We start from the raw sequence: 21,707 nt of genomic DNA on the forward strand, positions 1-21,707 counted from the left end.
TTTCGAATTCATTAGTTCAATAAGTAACGTAAGCCTCCTCTGATCATGGTGGGGTGTGGATTAAATTTAAAGTATGTGATCAAGATAATAGTAGATCTGTATGGAGATTTGATAATACACTGCTTGCAGAGCCAACATTTATTGAAGGTATTCAGTCAAAAATAAATGATTATTTCCAAATTAATATTACAGAAGATATCTCCATTGAGACTATATGGGATGCTTTTAAGGCTACCATGAGAGGTCAAATTATTTCTTTTTCAGCATATTTAGAAAACAAATTAAAAGATAATTTTCCACTTTAGAACAAGAAATTAAGCATTTGGAGTCAAAATTGTTTAATAAATGGGAATACTCTACGTTAAAGGCTCTTTTAAAAGCTAAAGGTAAATATAATGAAATTTCTTCTAAATTGATAAGGAAAGACTTATTTTCTCAACAAGGTTTGTATTGTGGAAATTCAAATAAGGCGGGAAGATTATTGGCAAATTATCTAAAAGCAAAAAAAAGGAAAACAAAAATAATAGAAGTAAAAGATGAAAACGGTAATACCTATTCTCAAATTGGACCGATTTTAAAACAATTTTTACATTTTTATAAAGGCCTGTGTTCTTCTGAGTCTTATTTAGATAAAGAAAAGGATGGGTTTGAATTTTTAAAATTAATTAAGGGACCAAAAATTCCTGAGCATATAAAAGAAAGCTTAGATAAGCCAATATCACTAAAAGAGTTGCAAACAGCTTTGAAGTCTCTTAGAGTTGGATCCGCTCCAGATGGTGATGGTTTCACAGTAGAGTTTTATAAATCATTTCAAGATACACTATTACCTTATTTGCTAAATTTATATCAGGTCCAACTAATTAATGGTTGCATCATAGGTACTATGGCAGAATCAGTTACTATAGTTTTGCCGAAGCCAAATAAAGATCCTGCATTGGTTTGAAATTACAGGCCTATTTCCTTAATCATTGTAGATGGCAAACTTCTAGCTAATATTCTTTATTGAATCACAGCTCTTTGTTTTATTTTTAGCTATCAAGTTAATATATTAAAATCAAACGTTTATCATTCTCAACAACATGATGATTCAGTTTCCAATAACGCTGCAACTAATCATAAGATTAGAGCGAGTATTAATTAAACCTATATTTAAAGATTTGAACTTGAGATTTTGAGGTAATTTTGAGTTAGTGGAAGATGTTCTATCAGTAGAGAGTAATTTTAAATTAGATGGAAAAACAGTATGCGGGTTAATCTGATTGGGTTCGATTTTTATGGGTCTACGACCCCAAAAGACCGGAATAAATGACGGTGTATTCTCCATATCTGCAAAGTTAGAATTAGGAGTATGAGGAGCATATACATCAGTTTCCAATAGTATGGCACAAAAAAAGGAGCTATTAAGCAAAAATGAGAAATTTTGTTTAATTTTTTTTGTAATTTTTTTGGATTTTAAAACGAATTTAGATCCTTAAACTTCACCACCACACTATCCACAAGAACAGCAAGCTCTTCATCTGTGAATCTGCGTTTGAGGACTCCTTCAACCTCCATATCTCCTGCAATTGAAAGTAACAGCCAGGTTAGAATAACGCTCCCTCCCCCCCCCTCCCACCCTGTAAAAAATAGAGTAATCAAAACATTTCAGATAAATAAAATGACTGTATGTCCTGGATTTTAAACAAAATGAAATGTTACAATGGACAGACCCCTTGCCTAGAAACGAACAGACGGGTCTTCTCATATCCTCCATAACCAGCTAACAAATGGCACAAATCTATCCTGAAAAGATAATAAAAATTAAAGCGAATGCCTTACAACGAATAAACCACCCAGCCCACCTACCCGAGAGAAGTACAGTATCCCCGAAACCAACGCATCTCCTAATACCCTCCCCCGTTCCTCTAACAAACGGCCGACAGAAGAAAATAAAAAGAGAGTTTATGCTGTTTTGAAATGCGCAAAACTTTGAGATCGATCTGTAAAAAAAGGGAGAACTCAAAGAATTCCACAGCTCGCTCACAAACCTCCGATGCTATTTCTCCTTAAACCTCTCCAAAAAATGTTTCAAAAAGCAACGGTCACAGCTTGCAACAGTACTTCAGAAAAATAACGGTTGGTAAGAGACTTCCTTATATTGCCTTTTTACGACAACAATGGTTTGCGGTAGGCGCATTCGGAGCACGCTAATGACGTCCGTGATTAAACCCCACCCCATTTCTACACAGTGAAGTCCCAAAGAGCTAGCGCATGCAGCGTTATGTGCTTTAAAACCAACAAGGATACAGTGCGCATGCGCGTCAATCAATGCTACAGCGAGATGTGTGCGCAAATGGGGGCGTGCTTACGATTGGATCATTTGTATGGACAAGCTTTACTGAATCGATCGGTTACAATGACTCGGAAACAGATATATTTGTGGACTTTAGTGAATCCTGGCCCTGGACCTGCTGAAGTTTGCAAGTCATAAGCCAGCACTCGCACATCAGGTCCCTGCTGCCCTCTGATTGGCTGCGTCTTCTGTGCTGACAGCTCTGCTCTCCAATCGGCTCCTGCAGCACTAGCAGGGGGTGGGAGGAGGAACAGCAGCAGTGGCAGCTGCCTTTGCTCTGGGTAGTCAGTCCAGCCCTCCACTGGGCATTTAAGCAGAAAAACAGGACGAATGTCCAGTGCACTTGCTGGAACTACATCAAAGCAAGAAAAGCAGATGACACCTTTTTGATTTGGCAGCTTCGGAATCAGCAGCAAGGAAAGCCGGAACCCTGTTTGCAGGCTCCAAGGCACCAGAAGCAAGGAAAGCTCTGGCAGGGGGGGAGGGGGGAGTCTCTGCGTCTTCCCACGACAGGACGTGGAGCTTGCCTTTCCCTTTAAGAGAGAGGTAACAGGAGAAATGGCAGCTGCGGATCAGTGAAAGTTTCTGCAGGAGAAAGTGCAAAGCCCAGGGCTGCGGCAGGATCCTGAAATTCAACCGGTAAGAGCTTTCAAAGGAGGCCATGCAGCGTCCTGATCTCGCTGCTTCCAAAACAGGAGAAAGGGCTCCAGGGGGGTTGGGAGGGGGTCTTCCATGTCTTATACTAGTTCTCAGCTTTCAGGCTAATCACCCACTTCATTCTCTAGTTTAATGGCTTTGCAACTGTCAGAAACGCAAAAACTACACAAAAACTAACCCATTTGGAGGAACCGATTGTCTTTAGACAAGAAGCCCATACCTTTAACCATGCAATTACAAATTTTAATCAACATGTAGCCCTAAAACATAAAGATAAGAAATACAGTATAAAAAACCTAAGAAAAGCCTTCCTGGGTCAGACCAAAGGTCCATCTAACCCAGTAGCCAATCCAGGTCACTAGTAGCAGCATTCCATGCCACCGATCCAGGGTAAGCAGAGGCTTCTCCCACAGCCTCCTCCAGAAAAGCAAGAATAATTACAAACAATTGGATCATGGATCAAAGGTCAGTGCATTTAAACCTGTTGTATTCAGTTCATGGCGATAAATTCAACAGCGACCGCTGCTCTACGACTGGTTCCACATTTAGCCGATCTCCGGATAGTCAGGCAGGAAAGATTTTGGATGGCCAAATTCTGTGCATAGTGGCTGAATGCCACGGACTGTCTGGAGCGTACGTCCCCCAGCCACTAAGTACTCTAGATAGCGCTGAGGTAGTCTGTACCCATTTTCAGTAGCGCTCTCCGGGCGGAGCCTCTGAATCTCGCTGACCAGCACTCATCCAAATGGCAAAAGGCGGCGGCCAAAAAAGTAAACTATAACAAGAACTGGTTAGATCTCTGGACGAGCAACCAGCAAATTCAGGGTTCAAAACCTGCTGCTGTTCCTTGTGATCTTGGACAAGTCACTTAACCAGTGGCATAGTGAGAGTGAGTGGTGCCTGGGGGTGGGGGTGAGTGCCGCCTTGGGGGGAGATGAGTGCTGCCTGGAGCGAAAGTGCCGTCTGGAGGGGATGAGTGCTGCCTGGAGTGGGAGTGTCATCTGGAGCGGGGGTGCCCCTCTCGTGCCCTCTACTCCACCCCCCGCCATGCGTACACCCCCATTCCTTTTCCCCATAGTTCTAATTTTCCTGGTGCCAGCAGCATCATGAATCGTGTCAGCTCTCTCTTTGACGTCATTTCCTAGGCGCGGGACCCGGATGTGACATCAGAGACAGCTGACACGGACTCAGGCAGCAAGTTTGTGATGCTGCTTGCGCTGGGAAATTAAAGAGTTATGAGGAAGAGGAGGGAAGGGGTGCACGACATGGGAGGGGGAGAGGAGGACGGAGGACGGATCCCAGGGTGGACCCCCCCTACTAAACCCTCCATTACCTCAGATAGAAAACTGAATTATAAGCTCTTCAGGGAGAGGAAAACACCTGGTGTACCTGAATGTAACTCTCCTTGCATTTAGCTCACACCTTCTTCATTAGCTGCTCAAATAAATAATAAATGTCTGACCCAATATCATTTATTGAATCCAGAGTAGAGAATGTCATGGGTACAAATTTTTCCCCGTCCCCAAAGGAACTCCATTTCCCTGCCCAATCCCACGAGTTTCGTCTCTGTCCCTGTCCCATTCCTGTAAACTCTGCCTTGACCGCAGAAACCTCAAACACTTATGATTTTTAAGTGTTAGAGGCTTGTGCAGATGAGGACGGAGCTTAGGCATTGGTGGAATGAAGCATTATGACATCACAATCTGAGCTCTACAATGTTGCCACTTAGGATTTTAAAGTGTTCGAAGCTTGTGCAGATGAGGACGGAGCTTAGGCATTGGTGGAATGAGGCATTATGACATCACAATCTGAGCTCTAGAATGTTGCTACTTAGGATTTTAAAGCGTTTGAGACTTGTGCAGATGAGGACGGAGCTTATGCATTGGTGGAATGAGGCATTATGACATCACAATCTGAGCTCTAGAATGTTGCTACTTAGGATTTTAAAGCGTTTGAGGCTTATGCAGATGAGGACGGAGCTTGCAGGAATGGGGCAGGGATAGGAAAATGAGTTACTGCGGGGATGAGGAAAAATTTGTCCTCGTGTCATTCTTTACCACAGAGCAATAAACAATATACTAACTCTTTCTAAACTCATGCCATTGACAAATACAAGTCAGATTAAAAAGTTTCAAAGAAACCTCTCTCAACCGTAAAGGGATAAGAGGGGGAGGGGTTTGGCCTACAGTGGATTAAGAGAGAAATGGTCAATATTCTCAGTGGAGAAGGGTAAACAGTGGGGTTTCTAGTCTGTTAGCTTAAAACTGATTGCAACAGACGGGGTTCTGAGGCTTTTTCTCCTTCTTTAGTGAATGACTGTCCTTTACAGTTTTTGACAGGAAGTATTTGTTTTTTTATGACAAGTTGAACTTCTTTGCCTGTTTATTTTGTTAAATCGTGGGGTTCTCCAGGGGTCTGTGCTGGCACTGCTGCTTTTTAACATATTTACCAATGATCTAGACATGGGAATAAGTAGTGAGATCATTAAATTTGCTGTTCAAAGTTGTTAAATTGCAAGAGGACTTTGTGAGACTGGGATTCTGGGCTTCAAAATGGCAGATGATGTTTAATGTGAGCAAGTGCAAAGTGATGCATATGGGAAAGAGGAACCTGAACTATAGCTATGTGATGCCGGGTTCTATGTTAGGAGTCACTGCCCAGGAAAAGGATCTAGGTGTCATCGTTAAGGATCGTGCCGGGATGGTCAGTGGGTACTGCTAGAGGTTATCTCAAACCACTGGATAAAGGCAGGACAGCCGAAAGACTGGTGAGTCTTGCCGTTAACTGGATTGTACTTCCAAGTCATCTCTGAAACCGGACAGTCAATGCTGGCCAGGTCTAGAGCCCAGAGCTCAGTATCCAGTTTCAAGTTAGAGTAACCATGTTGGCCTAGTGGCATAGTGAAGGAGGTTGGTGCCCGGTATTGCCGCACCTTGCGCTCCCCTATTCTTTCCTTCTGTATCATGCTCCCCCCTCCCACCCCCCACCCCCCGATGCACCTCTTGAAATGTTCCCCAGCGCAAGCAGCATCTTTCACCTGCAGCTTGTGCTGACCTTGGCTCCCTTCTGATGTCACATCCTGCTCCTGCAGGTGAACGATGCTAATCACAATGGCAAACATTTAAAGGGGTACACGGTGGGGGGAGGGGCAGAGAAGAGAGGTGCTGACGCCACCACAAAGATAGCGCACAGGGCTGTCCATCACCCTTTACTATGCCACTGTGTTGGACAACATCTTACTGACCACTACAGTAAAATATCGGATGGCCTGTCAAACTGTGTACACCAACCACATTAGCTTTAATCTGAAAAGCAATGTTACTTACCATAACAGTTGTTATCCAGGGACAGCAGGCAGCTATTCTCACTAGTGGGTGATGTCATCCGACAGAGCCCCGATACGGACGTCTCACAAGCATATTTTGCTTGAAGAAACTCAGAAGTTTCGATATGCCCACACCGCGCATGCGCCAGTGCCTTCCCGCCCGATGGTCCGGGCGTGTCTCCTCAGTTCAGGTAGCTAGCAGAGAAGCCAACTCAGGGGAGGTGGGTGGGACGTGAGAATAGCTGCCTGCTGTCCCTGGATAACAACTGTTACGGTAAGTAACATTGCTTTATCCCAGGACAAGCAGGCAGGTATTCTCACTAGTGGGTGACCTCCAAGCTAACCTCAAAGGGATGGAGGGAGAGTTGGCAACTTAGGAGAACAAATTTTGTAACACAGTTTGGCCAAACTGCCCATCCCGTCTGGAGAAAGTATCCAGACAATAATGAGAGGTGAACGTATGAACCGAGGACCAAGTGGCAGCCCTACAAATCTCCTCAATTGGTGTCGATCTGAGGAAGGCTACAGAGGCTGCCATTGCTCTGACCCTATGGGCTGTGACCTTACAGGGAAGGGGTAATCCAGCCTGGGCATAGCAGAAAGAGATACAAGCCGCCATCCAGTTGGAGATGGTGCGCTTCGATACAGGTCGTCCCAACTTGTTTGGATCAAAGGAGACGAAAATTGAGGAGCAGTTCTGTGTGGTTTGGTGCGATCCAAGTAGAAAGCCAAAGCACGTTTACAGTCCAGAGTGTGAAGAGCTGATTCTCCAGGATGAGAATGAGGCTTTGGAAAGAACACTGGAAGCACAATGGATTGGTTGAGGTGAAATTCAGAGACCACTTTAGGCAGGAATTTCGGGTGAGTGCGGAGGACCACCTTGTCATGATGGAATACTGTGAAAGGTGGGTCCGCCACCAAGGCCTGAAGCTCACTGACCCTGCGAGCAGATGTGAGGGCCACCAGAAAAACCACTTTCCAAGTGAGAAACTTTAGTGGAGTCTTGCTCAGAGGCTCAAAAGGAGGTTTCATAAGCTGAGAAAGGACAACATTTAGATCCCAAACCACTGGAGGCGGTTTGAGAGGAGGATTGACATGAAAAAGTCCTTTCATAAATCTGGAAACCACAGGATGAGAAGAGAGAGGTTTCCCTTGTAGAGGCTGCTGGAAAGCCGCAATAGCACTCAGGTGGACTCGTATAGATGTCGACTTGAGACCAGACTGAGACAGATGTAAAAGATAGTCCAAAACAGAGGATAGGGAGGCTCGCTGAGGCTCCTTAGAATTGGAAATACACCATGAAGAAAATCTAGTCCATTTTTGGGAGTAGCATTGACGAGTAGCAGGCTTCCTGGAAGCCTCCAAGACATCCCTCACCGCCTGGGAAAACTGGTGCGGTGTTACGTTGAGAGGAACCAAGCTGTCAGGTGGAGAGACTGCAGGTTGGGATGAAGCAGAGACCCCTGATGCTGAGTAAGCAGTGAAGGAAACACTGGAAGTAGGTACGGAGGACAAAGACAATGAATTAATTGAAGACATTGAGAATATCACCTTACGGGGGGACGTTGTCCTGTTAGGGGACTTCAACATGCCTGATGTAGACTGGAACACATTCTCAGCAACAACTTGTAGTAGCAAGAGGATATTAACATCCATGAAGGGAGTACAGCTCAAACAAATGGTACTAGAGCCCACTAGGGCCCAGGCCATCCTGGACCTGATACTTACGAACGGGGAAAGCGTCACAGAAGTCTTGGTGGGAGAAACGCTGGCAACCAGTGACCATAACATGGTATGGTTCAACCTTAGAAAGGGCTTCCCTAGATCACAAACAAAAACGAAGGTACTCAATTTCCGGGGCACTGACTTCGCAAGCATGGGTGATTTCGTCCATCAGACGCTACAGGCTCTGGAAACAACGGATGATGTGGAAGCTATGTGGTCAACACTGAAAAGGACACTACACGAAGCAACTATCCGCTACATAAAATCGGTAAATAAACAACAAAGAAAGAAGAAACCCCATTGGTTCACTGATGAGATCTCACACCTAGTCAAGGACAAGAAAAGAGCATTTCTTTCATACAAATGCACCGGGGAGAAAGAAGCTAAAATTGAATACAAGACAAGGTCTGCAGCGGTCAAAACAGCAGTCAGGGAGGCCAAACTTCGAGTGGAAGAAACTCTAGCAAAGAACATTAAGAAAGGGGACAAATCCTTCTTCAGGTATATTAGTGACAGGCAGAAGAACACAAATGGGATAGTACGTCTTAGAACAGCAGATGGGATTTATGTGGAAACAGATTCCGAAAAAGCCAAACTACTGAACGATTACTTCTGCTCAGTCTTTACCTGCGAGGCACCTGGACACGGGCCACAGCTGGAAGCAAAGCCAAACAAGGAAGACCCATTTCAGAATCTTGGGTTCTCACCAGCTGATGTTTACAGCGAACTGTCAAGACTCAAGGTAAGCAAAGCCATGGGACCAGACAAATTGCACCCACGAGTTCTCAGGGAGCTGTGCGATGTCCTGGCGGAACCATTAACCATCTTCAATCTCTCCCTAAGTACAGGGAGAGTCCCCCTGGACTGGAAAACAGCTAACGTCGTTCCACTGCACAAAAAGGGTTGCAGAGCAGAGGCTGCAAATTACAGACCAGTAAGTCTCACATCAATAGTGTGTAAACTCATGGAAACACTACTTAAATGTAAATTAGACACGATTTTGGATGAGGGGAATCTAAGGGATCCTAGTCAACATGGATTCACTAAGGGTAGATCATGCCAATCCAATCTTATCAGCTTCTTTGATTGGGTAACAGGAAAGCTGGACTCGGGAGAGTCTCTGGACATAGTGTACTTAGACTTCAGTAAAGCTTTCGACAGCGTCCCACACCGTAGACTATTAAACAAGATGAAATCGATGGGGTTAGGCGAGACACTAATTGCATGGGTCAAAGATTGGCTGAGTGGAAGACGTCAGAGGGTGATGGTCAACGGCACCCTCTCTGAGACATCGGAGGTGACCAGCGGAGTGCCACAGGGCTCGGTCCTGGGTCCACTCCTTTTTAACATATTCATAAGAGACTTGACCCAAGGGCTTCAGGGTAAAGTAACTCTATTCGCTGATGACGCCAAACTATGTAATATAGTAAGTGAAAGCAATCTGCAGGATAGTATGACGCAGGATCTGCTTACGTTGGAAAACTGGTCATCGACATGGCAGCTGGGCTTCAACGCTAAGAAATGTAAGGTTATGCATCTCGGTAGCAGAAATCCATGCAAACCTTACACCTTAAATGGAGAAACACTAGCTAGGACTTCAGAAGAAAGAGACTTGGGAATAATCATCAGTGCAGACATGAAGGCCGCCAAACAAGTAGAGAAGGCCTCATCCAAAGCAAGGCAACTTATGGGATGTATCAATAGAAGCTTCGTTAGCCGCAAATCTGAAGTCATAATGCCACTGTACAGAACCATGGTGAGACCTCATCTGGAATACTGTGTGCAATTCTGGAGGCCACATTACCGTAAAGACGTGCTTAGAGTTGAGTCGGTTCAGCGGATGGCCACTAGGATGATCTCGGGGCTCAAGGGTCTCTCGTACGAAGAAAGACTAAACAAATTGCAGCTCTACACTCTAGAGGAGCGCAGGGAGAGGGGGGACATGATTGAGACATTTAAATACATCACGGGACGTGTCGAGGTGGAAGAAGACATCTTCTTTCTCAGGGGACCCTCGGTCACAAGGGGACATCCATTCAAACTCAGAGGAGGGAAATTCGATAGTGACATAAGGAAGTATTTCTTCACAGAAAGGGTTGTAGATCACTGGAACAAGCCAAGACATTGTCCCTCCCCTGAATGTAGACAGCTTTGAGGAAGGTGTTGTGGCGAACCGCCCAATCCCAGACTCTGAGAGCTTCCTGGCAGAGGGAGGCCGAGCCCGTGCCCCCCTGCTTGTTGACATAATACATGGCGACCTGATTGTCGGTGCGAATGAGGACCACCATGTCGTGAAGCAGATGTTGAAAAGCTTGAAGAGCATTGAAGATGGCTCTGAGCTCCAGAAGATTGATTTGATGGAGTCGGTCCGCACAGGTCCAGAATCCCTGAGTGCGAAGCCCATCCAGATGCGCTCCCCAGGCATAGGTCGAAGAATCGGTTGTGAGAACCTTCTGGTGGGGAGGAGAATGAAACAGCAAACCTCTGGATAGATTCGAAGAGACTGCCGAAGAGCAGGAGTGACTATGATGTGTCGAGTCAACGGATCCGACACCTGAGTCCACTGAGATGCCAGGGTCCACTGAGGAATTCTGAGGTGAAGTCTGGCAAACGGCGTCACATGAACTGTAGAGGACATGTGGCCCAGGAGGACCATCATGTGTCTCGCTGAGATGGACTGGCGAGAAGACACAGACTGGCAGAGATGAAGAAGAGCATCCATGCGCTGAGAAGGAAGGAATGCTCTGAGAAGTACGGTATCCAGGACAGCCCCGATGAAGGGAAGAGACTGGGTCGGCTGTAGATGAGACTTGGGAAAAGTTGATCTCGAATCCCAAACTCTGCAGGAACAGAATCGTTGACAGGGTCGCAGAGAGGACCTCTGAGGCCGAGGGAGCCTTGATCAGCCAGTCATCGAGGTAGGGGAATACCTGAAGACCTTGGTTCCGGAGGGCCGCAGCCACCACCACCAGACATTTGGTGAAGACTCTGGGGGACGAAGACAGGCCGAATGGAAGCACTCGATACTGCAGATGGAGATGTCCCACCCAAAATCTGAGGAACTTGCGAGAGGCCGGATGAATGGGAATATGAGTGTAGGCCTCCTTGAGATCCAGAGAGCATAACCAGTCGTTCTGCTCGAGGAGGGGGTAGAGAGAAGCAAGTGTCAGCATGCGAAACCTCTCTTTGACAAGGAATTTGTTGAGGACCCTGAGGTCCAAAATGGGTCGCAGGTCGCCCGTCTTCTTCGGAACAAGGAAGAACCGGGAGTAAAACCCCTGGTTCAGTTGGTCTGCCGGGACCGGCTCCACGGCACGAAGCCGGAGCAAAGCCTGAGCTTCCTGAAGAAGAAGGGCGGTCTGAGTCAAGTTGGAAGGATACTCTCTTGGAGGGTTGTCCGGAGGGACCCAATGGAAATGAAGAGAGTATCCTTCCTTGATGATAGTAAGGACCCAGAGGTCGGTTGTTATGGCCTCCCAGCGATGATAAAAATGATGGAGGCGCCCTCCGATGGGAAAAACAGGGGGAGGCAGAACGAGGTTGGTTATGCCCTCGACGAGACAGTCAAAAAGGCTGAGTGGTCTTAGGGACAGCAGGCGACTGAGACTTAGGCTGACCCTTCTGGGGAGGCTGTCGCTTCGCCGGTTGCCTTGCAGGTGGAGTTTGCCTCGGCTGATAACGCCGCTGATAAATCAACGGCGGGCGAGAACGTCGAGACTGCTGAGGCTTAGGCTTCGGCCGAAGGATAGATTGGAAGGACTTTTCGTGGTCAGACAACTTCTTTGTGACAGTCTCGATGGATTCGTCAAAAAGATCCGCCCCAGCACACGGGACGTTCGCCAGGCGGTCCTGAAGATTCGGGTCCATATCAATGGTCCGCAACCAGGCCAACCGGCGCATCGCCACCGAGCAGGCCGCCGCTCGGGCTGAGAGCTCGAACGCATCATAGGCAGATTGCATTAACTGAAGCCGAAGTTGGGACAGCGAAGCAACCACTTCCTCAAACTCAAACCTAGCCTGGGACTCGATGTATGGTGTGAACTTCCGAAGCACAGGCAGAAAAAATTCCAAGTAGGCTGCAAAGTGGAAATTGTAATTCAGGACTCGAGACGCCATCATCGAATTCTGATAGATGCGTCGACCAAACTTATCCATGGTTCTGCCCTCGCGGCCCGGAGGCACTGAAGCATAGACCTGGCCAGGATGAGACCACTTGAGCGAGGATTCAACCAGGAGGGACTGGTGAGAAAGCTGAGGACCCTCGAAGCCTTTATGATGCACCGTGCGGTTCCGCGCATCCAATTTGCCAGGGACCGCAGGGATAGAGTAAGGAGACTCGAAGCATCGCATGAAGGTCTGGTCGAGGAGCTTGTGCAGGGGAAGCCGCAAGGACTCTGCTGGAGGACGAGGCAAGTGCATGGTATCGAGGTACTCCTTGGAATATCGAGACCCAGCATCGAGAGTAATGTCCATGTCATCTGCCATCTGCCTGAGGAACGATGAAAAGGACAGTTGGTCCGCCGTCGCCGGTCTGCGAGACGGACTAGAAGAAGAAGAGGCTTCAGGCTCCAGAGAGGCCTGCGAGCAACAGGACGAGTAGAAAACCTCGGGGTCCTCGAACTCCGGGCCCGGAGGAAGAGACCCAGTCGAAGCAGCATACCCCAACCGAGGCAATTTCTTCTGAGGCGAGACGGTCGAGTGCCGAGAGGAATGCTTCGAAGAATGTCTGGATCGATGCCCCTCTCGATGCCTGGAAGGGGATCGAGCCCGTCTGTGAGAAACTGGGTCAGACGCCTCCAAGGAGCAGATCGGACTCGATGCCGTCGATCGCAGAGGCGGAAGAGTCAGCGCCTCCCCCGACGCCGCCCAGGCTTGATAGGGGGTTCGGAAGAACTCGTCCTGCTTCCTGCTATGCCCAGGACTGGGTGGCCCCAAAGGTGGACGCCACACTGAGTCATGGGGCGGAGTAATCGGTTCCAAGGGAGGCAGGTCACTAAACGAGGCTTTCCTCGAGGGGATAGGCTCCAAGGGAGGCATATCACTAAGGGAGGCCCTCCTCGAGGACCCGGACACCGCTCGCCGCTCCTCCTCGCCGAGCAATGAGGTCGTGCGGCGAGGAGGAGGAGGAGGAGGGCGGTCTGCCCCTCAAAGCCGAAGCTGGGAGGTCACCCTGGATGGTGGCAATCAGTCGAGGCCCCATGGTCTGCATGAGCTCCACGAACTGAGCCTCCAGAAGGGACCGCAACGAAGCCGATATGGAGGGATCTGCACCAAAAGGGGGCCCTTCCGCACGGTCTCCGCGCTCCTTCAGTGCTGCGTGCTTCTGCTTGCCAGTCTTCGGCACCTTGAGCACCACCGGTGGAACTGTAGGGGTCGATACCTGCTCCGAGGAGACGGAGGAAGGCACCTGCGCCGAAGCCGGGGCCGAAACCGGTGTGAACGATGCCGGTTTCAGGAGGCCCGAAGCAGCCGGGGAGGCAGAGGGCTTCGATGAAGGAGTCGAAGCACCCGTCGATGTCGAAGCTGCAGGATCCGATGAAGCTTCCATCTTGAACATGGACTCCCACAGCAGACAGCGGCACTTAAACGCTCTCGCCGTCAGAGTGGAGCAAGGCCGGCACGATTTCGGGAAGTGATCCGGTCCCAGACACTGTAAGCAGCGTCGATGAGGGTCCGTGAGCGAAATCGCGCGCTGGCACTTGCTACACTTTTTAAAACCGGTAATCGGCTGGGACATAGGCCGGAAAAGCTCCGCCGCAAGGTCGAAGGCGCGGGGCCCCAGCCACGCGGCCGACCCGGTACCGGAAGGAAAAATTTTTTTTTTTTTTTTTTAAAGAAATCAAAGAAAGAAATAAATGCACAGGAGAGCCAAAAGAACTCAACCCGCGGCAAAATAGAAGGCAAAAAAAAGAGATTCAATGGGCGCAAATTGAAGATAGACTTCTCAGCTCCGCGGAAGAAAAAGAACTGAGGAGACACGCCCGGACCATCGGGCGGGAAGGCACTGGCGCATGCGCGGTGCGGGCATCTCGAAACTTCTGAGTTTCTTCAAGCAAGACATGCTTGCAAGATGTCCGTATCGGGGCTCTGTCGGATGACATCACCCACTAGTGAGAATACCTGCCTGCTTGTCCTGGGATAATCATTTTTACACAGAACCAAAAAATTCCTTTAGAACTAGAAAAATCTGGATTTTAGAAGCAGTGTTCAGAAATACAAGTCATGCTCGTTCGGTAAGTATTGTGAAACTTGAGGTGTTACATAAATCCTTTCGTTTGGCCATGCAAAGGAAAAAAAACCCTCTCAAACTGAGCCAAAATCTCATCCTGGCCAATCAAAAGCATCAAATGAGTAACACATTGACTCTCTTGACATCTTGTCTGCAGGAAGAGGCATCGTCAGTGCTGTAGGCTGTGACCCAGGATCTTGTGCGTGCAGTCTCGGGATTAGATCGCTGCTGGAGAGTGACAGAGGAGTTTCACTTGCAGGAAAGGCCTGAACAAATCCGCCTACTTTCTGTTGCATTCATGAGCTGTGAGGTATGTGAGTGCCTGGAAAGAGAACGCAAGGAGTTAAATCCCTGTAACAGGATCCGTCTGAAAGCAGAGCTAGAAAACCTGGGGCTTTGGAATTAGATGGCCTTGATTTGGGGGGTTTATTTTTGTTGACTGTTTTCATTCTGAATCAACTTCATGACAGTGGAAGAAAAGGTGTAAAGCAATGGATTCATTTTTGTTCCAGCTATAGAGGTAGCCAAGTTTCTGAGAAGAAATACAGATAAATACAAGCTATGCCCCGGATAATCTTACATCCCACAGCTTCATCCGCTCTCATTCCAGACCCCCCTGGGTACGAGGGTCCTTCAAAAAGTTTCCGCACTTTCATATTTCTGCGGGAAGTGGATGAGGTGGGAGAAGAGAGCGAGCGTTAGAATGTGATGGGAAAAATGTATCGCAAAACAGGGAGATTATGTGGAAAAGTGACATAAGCAGACCCTCAATATTTGCCGGGGTTAGGGGCACAGCCGGCACGCAAATATTGAAATATCGCGGATAACTTTCAGGGCCAGCTCTGACCCACCCCTGCCTCCCTCCTGCGTCCCGGACCTTCCCCAGATCTCACCTGGTGGTCTAGCGGCGACACGGGGCAAGATTGATCGTCCTACACTCAAGACTGCAATGGGAACTCACAGCAGCCATTTTGATTATGGCTCTGCATGGGGCAGAAGCGTAGGACGATCGATCCTGCTTCGCGTCGCCGCTAGACCACCAAGTAAGGTCTGGGGAAGGTCCAGGATGCAATCGTGACCAACCAAATCCGCGGGTACTGAAACCCTGGATTCGGAGGGGGTGCTGTAATAGTTTTTAAAAAAAATAAAAGTGCAGAAACTTTTTGAAGATCCCTTGTACCGTATTTTCGCGGATATAACGCGCGCGTTATACGTGATTTTACGTACCGCGCATACCCCTCGCGCGTTATATGCCTGAGCGCGGTATAGAAAAGTTTTTAAACATAGTTCCCACCCCGCCGACGCCCGATTCACCCCCCCAGCAGGACCGCTCGCACCCCCACCCCGAACGACCGCTCGCACGCGCTCCCACCCGCACCCGCATCCACGATCGGAGCAAGAGGGAGCCCAAGCCCTCTTGCCCGGCCGACTCCCCGACGTCCGATACATCCCCCCCCCCCCCGGCAGGACCACTCGCACCCCCACCCCGAAGGACCGCCGACTTCCCGACAATATCGGGCCAGGAGGGAGCCCAAACCCTCCTGGCCACGGCGACCCCCTACCCCCACCCCGCACTACATTACGGGCAGGAGGGATCCCAGGCCCTCCTGCCCTCGACGCAAACCCCCCTCCCTCCAACGACCGCCCGCCCCCAAGAACCTCCGACCGCCCCCCCAGCCGACCCGCGACCCCCCTGGCCGACCCCCACGACCCCCCCACCCCCCTTCCCCGTACCTTTGGAAGTTGGCCGGACAGACGGGAGCCAAACCCGCCTGTCCGGCAGGCAGCCAACGAAGAAATGAGGCCGGATTGGCCCATCCGTCCTAAAGCTCCGCCTACTGGTGGGGCCTAAGGCGCGTGGGCCAATCAGAATAGGCCCTGGAGCCTTAGGTCCCACCTGGGGGCGCGGCCTGAGGCACATGGGCCAAACCCGACCATGTGTCTCAGGCCGCGCCCCCAGGTGGGACCTAAGGCTCCAGGGCCTATTCTGATTGGCCCACGCGCCTTAGGCCCCACCAGTAGGCGGAGCTTTAGGACGGATGGGCCAATCCGGCCTCATTTCTTCGTTGGCTGCCTGCCGGACAGGCGGGTTTGGCTCCCGTCTGTCCGGCCAACTTCCAAAGGTACGCGGAAGGGGGGTGGGGGGGGTCGTGGGGGTCGGCCAGGGGGGTCGCGGGTCGGCTGGGGGACGGGCGGAGGTTCTTGGGGGGGGGCGGTCGTTGGGGGGAGGGGGTTTGCGTCGAGGGCAGGAGGGCCTGGGATCCCTCCTGCCCGTAATGTAGTGCGGGGTGGGGTTAGGGGGTCGCCGTGGCCAGGAGGGTTTGGGCTCCCTCCTGGCCCGATATTGTTGGGGAGTCGGCGGTCCTTCGGGGTGAGGGTGCGAGTGGTCCTGCCGGGGGGGGGGATGTATCGGACGTCGGGGGGGGGGGCATCAGGCTTTCAGAATGGGGACAGACCTTCAAGGGGGACAGGACTTCAAGGGGGGACAGTGCACGGAAAGTCAGGGGGGGTGAACGGAGAGTCGGGACAGCGCACGGAAAGTCAGGGCAGTGCACGGAAGTCAGGGGGGTGAACGGAGAGTCGGGACAGCGCACGGAAAGTCAGGGCGGGCGAAAGGAGCGTCGGGCATCATGCGCGTTATATGCCTGAGCGCGGTATAGAAAAGTTTTGGTACATATCATCGTGATTTCTGCGCGCTATACCCCTGTGCGCGTTTTACACAGGTGCGCGTTATATCCGCGAAAATACGGTAGTTAGGATCTACATTCATTAGTCTGTCTTAATAAATTTAATAATTCATATCAATGCGGGATATCATAAGACAGGTTATTTTACTACTGCAGTAATGAATACACAGGTCCCCCTTTATATAAAGACATCTAGTTACTAATAACTAGGGTTAACAGTAAGTTAAAATGTCTTAATGGTAGCCCATGTTGAACAGACTCTAGAACTCAAAATCCTTGCTCTCTGTAAGAAAAGTGAGCCATTGTGACATCACCGATGAGATTGGCTCTTAATCATTGGTGGAATGAGGCACGATGACATCACAATCTCAGCTCTGGTTACCAGAGCTAAAGGGGGGAAGTTGTGAATGTGGGCTACTGTTAACATGGATTATTTTACCACTAACTCAGGTCTCATTTGCCCCCCACACACCCCTTTTTTAGCGCCAGCTGCGGCAGTAAAGCTCGACTCCTAGGAATTCTATGAGTGTCGCAACTTTTACTGCCACAGCCGGCACTAAAAAATGCCTAGCACAGCTTCATAAAAGGGGAGGGGGAGTGAGTGTTTCATGCAAAGAGCCCTGGTTCCTAAAATAACGCATCTTAACGGTAGCTCATGTTGATAATTTCTCCCTCTAAGGAGAAAGAAATGTCTCAGTGTAATAAAAGCAAGACAAGTATGGTGACATGTCCAACTTACTAATCTCAGCACAAAACTACAATACCTTTGGGAAGGAAATAAAAACCAGGTTGTTCAAGAAATATGCCAAGACAAGCTGGTTTTAAAAAAGGTTTGGACAAGTTCCTGGAGGAAAAGTCAATAGTCTGTTATTGAGAAAGACACAGGGGAAGCCAAGCTTGGAGCAATGAGATTGTTTTGAGCTCCAAGTGGTGTCGCTGAGGATCGGGGTAAAACTTATAACCACTCCAGGGCATGAAAGGGGCGACTAAGTTTTGGTCTACCCTTTGAGTTGGTCTATATTGCCCTATATTGGTAGCATGGAATATTGCTACACCTTGGGTTTTGGCCAGGTACTAGTGACCTGGATTGGCCACCGTGAGAACGGGCTACTGGGCTTGATGGACCATTGGTCTGACCCAGTGGGGCTATTCTTATGTTCCTGACACAACCAATAATCTCACTCCATCACTAGACTCTAAATGTTCCAACCAATAACTTGCCTGTAATCTTCTGGATAAGACCAGAATTACATCCTTTTGTAATCCGCCTAGAACCGCAAGGGATTGGTGGAATAAAAGAAACTAATGTAATGTATTCAAGCCACTGTGACATCACTAACTAGGTTGGTTCTTAGGCATTGGTGGAATGAGGCATTATGACATCACAATCTCAGCCCTGGTTACCTGATGCTGAAAGGCCTCACACAAAGAGCCCTTTATACAATTCAATTCCTAAGGGCTTTGTCATATTTGCCACGCCAGGACTTGCTACTGCAGTTTTGTAAAAAAGGTCGAGGGAGGAGGGGGGCAGATAGCAATGTGGGCTAGTATTATATTATTGTATACCGTCCCATTGTATACCGTCAGACTTATACCCCCTTTTATCAAACTGCAATAGCAGTTTTTAGTGCAGGGAGCCGCTGAATGACCTTCGCTGCTCCCAACGCTAAAAACTGCTATCGCAGTTTGATAAAAGAGGGCCTCAGTCAAATAACATGTCTTAAACTAAACTAAACTTTAAGTTTGTATACTGCATCATCTCCATAAAGATAGAGCTCGTCACGGTTTACAGGTAATTCAATAAATGAGGGAAGGACATAATAAGAAATTAGAGGTTATGAAGAGGATAGCTAGCTTTACATTTTAAATAGATAGCTTTACGTTTTGAAGAAAAGCCAGGTTTTCAGATGCTTTCGGAATAATTGGAATGAGCCTAGGTTCCGCAGCGGGGCAGGGAGATTATTCCAAAGCTCAGTGAATTTGAAGAAAAGGGATTTCCCTAATTTACCTGCATACATGACACTTTTTAACGAGAATGAGAAAGAGAAAGAGAGAAAAAAAGGAGAGAGAGAGAGGAAGAGAGAGAAAAAAAGAGAGATGGAGGAAGAGAGAGAAAAAAAAGAGAGGAAGAGAGAGAAAAGAGAGAAAAAAAGAAGAGAGAGAGAGAGAGAGGAAAAGAAACTAAACTAAACTTTAAGTTTGTATACTGCATCATCTCCATAAAGATAGAGCTCGTCACGGTTTACAGGTAATTCAATAAATGAGGGAAGGACATAATAAGAAATTAGAGGTTATGAAGAGGATAGCTAGCTTTACATTTTAAATAGATAGCTTTACGTTTTGAAGAAAAGCCAGGTTTTCAGATGCTTTCGGAATAATTGGAATGAGCCTAGGTTCCGCAGCGGGGCAGGGAGATTATTCCAAAGCTCAGTGAATTTGAAGAAAAGGGATTTCCCTAATTTACCTGCATACATGACACCTTTTAACAAGGGAAAAGATAGTTTGAGTATGTGGGCAGATCTGGTAGTGTCAGGTCTCGAAGAATTCCAGGATAGTGGAATTAGGGGAGGAAAAATGCCATGTAGGATCTTTAATATTAGGCAGGTACATTTAAAGTGAATCCTAGAAATCACCGGAAGCCAGTGAAGTTTTGACAGAAGCGGGGAAACATGAACGAATTTGCTTTTTGCGAAGATCAACCTAGCTGCGGAGTTCTGGATCTTTGAAGATTTTTCTTAATGGTAGCTCGTATTGATAACTTCATTTGTAGACAGTGGCATATCAAGGGATGGTAGCGCATTTCTACCCTGCTGCTTGATACCTCCCGCCTCCCTCTTGAAATGCTTGTGCTAGCCTTGGCTCCCTTCTGATGTCATATCCTGGTGCCGCTTTCTTTCTTCAGGAACTTTCTTTGCTGAAGTATATTTCGGCAATGTTGTATTCGTTGTCCTACTGTTTGCACTTTTTCACTGATAAAAATGAAAAAAAATTCCCAAAATGCAGGCGACAATTCCCGTTCTACTCCATTCCTGATTCTGTAGACTTCAATCCTATCTCCCCTCAGCCATCTCTTACAAGCTGAAGAGCCCTAACCGTTTTAGGCTTTCCTCCTACGAAAGGAGTTCCATCCCCTTTCCCATCTTGGTCCCTCTTCCTTGACCTTTTCTAGTGCCACTATATCTTTCTTGAGATAAGGAGACCAGAATTGAACGTAATAAACTAGATGAGGTCGCACCATGGAGCAATACAGGGGCATTATGACATTCTTAGTCTTGTTAACCATCCCTTTTTTAATAATTCCTAGCATCCTATTTGCTTTTTTGGCCACCACCGCACATTGGGCAGAAGATTTCATCGTATTATTTACAATGATACCCAGATCCCTTTCTTGGGCGCTCACCCCCAAGGTGGACCATAGCATCTGGTACCTGGGATTCAGGTTATTCTTTCCTATGTGCATCCTGCTTCAAAGAGAGATTGAAGCATCCTTAAATAGAAAACATTAATTTTACCCAAGAATACCTATTATAAGGCTACAGAGAAGATACAATGAATCCATTTTCCCCTGCCAAAAATAATATCATCAGCGCTAGCTCCTTCAACGGATAAAATCACTCATTTTTTCGTACAATCTTTCATGAGTTGTATGTAATATTTCATAAGAATGTATTTTCTAAGGAAATATGATAGGATATGCTGTTAGAACTGGGTTTATAGACAGCGATAGGAGGGTCAAAATTGAAAGATAATTTTGAAGTTTATCAAGTTATATATGAAATGTATCTATGCTTTATTGTAAGCCACTTAGGCTTCTTTTAAAGCGGATAATAAATAAATAGATTTTAATTGTGTTTCTTTATTTTATGACCGATGACCCAGATCTTGCTCCAGTGACAAGCCAAGAGAGGGACTGAACATATCCAGAGATCCAAGAATCTAATTTCCTGTGGACTTACCGCTTCTGGATTTCCAGAGGACCACCTAATGGAAATTAAATAGACATTTTAATTGTTTTTTCCCCGAAGGTCTCACCTTGTAGGCTGCCAAATTTTTAATAAGCAGAAAGAGTAGAGGAGATGTCAGCCAGAGCTTACAATGGCAGAAAAGTCTGTTTATCTTTCACTGCCTCCTGTAAGCTCTTCTGGCCAGGAGATGGCAGAAGCTAAAAAGAAATGCAATTTGCTAACTCCTGCCGGGGAAAAGAGTAGATTCTGCTGAGAAAGGAAGATGATTTTGTCAGAGTAGATGGTTCTGGGGCTGATGGTAAAGCAGGGTTAGGCTTCTGCCATCATCCCTCTGAACTTTGACCTATGTGGGAGACTTAGTAAGAAGGACAGTAGCAGTTAAGTGCTCCTCCTGGCCAGATGAGCTTTGGCAGCCTACAGGACATGACGTAACGAGAAGGGAAGCCGGTGTGCACAGTGTTAGAGCGAACTGAATCCAGGTGGGGGGCTCTAACACTGCCCACACCAGCTTCCCTTCTCGACCAAAACAGGAATGATGTAACTTCCTGTTTCGAACGAGAAGGGAAGCCGGCACACGCAGTGTTAGAACCCGCCTGTGTTCAGTTCGCTAGCAGTTGGTGGGCAGCGAAGGAGCAGAAGGGAATGAAGCTGACCTCATCTTGCAGTCAGAGGCCCCCTGCCCTGTTTGCTCCTCCCTAACGCAGGCCCGGGGGTCCCCCTGATATTTTTGGGCCCGAAGCACGTGCCTACTGGGCCGGCCCTGCATTCAGTCTTTTATTTAGTATTT

At 47.9% G+C, this 21,707-nt stretch overlaps 1 protein-coding gene across 2 annotated transcripts in view; it reads left to right on the top strand.

Annotated features, from left to right (window-relative positions):
- The window catches only part of LOC117357203 (molybdopterin synthase sulfur carrier subunit-like), a 49,161-nt gene that overhangs the window by 18,555 nt on the left and 8,899 nt on the right, over positions 1-21,707 (top strand). The window contains exons 1-2 of one of the 2 annotated variants that reach the window (XM_033937576.1): positions 2,553-2,971; positions 14,426-14,578. In XM_033937576.1, coding sequence (XP_033793467.1) covers positions 14,567-14,578 — 12 coding nt within the window. In that variant the 5' untranslated portion in view covers positions 2,553-2,971; positions 14,426-14,566. Of the gene's footprint in view, positions 1-2,552; positions 2,972-14,425; positions 14,579-21,707 lie in introns of those variants that run through there. The other variant, XM_033937581.1, reaches the window with a different exon arrangement.

Source organism: Geotrypetes seraphini, chromosome 1 (assembly GCF_902459505.1).
Source record: "Geotrypetes seraphini chromosome 1, aGeoSer1.1, whole genome shotgun sequence".
Lineage (NCBI taxonomy): Eukaryota > Metazoa > Chordata > Amphibia > Gymnophiona > Dermophiidae > Geotrypetes > Geotrypetes seraphini.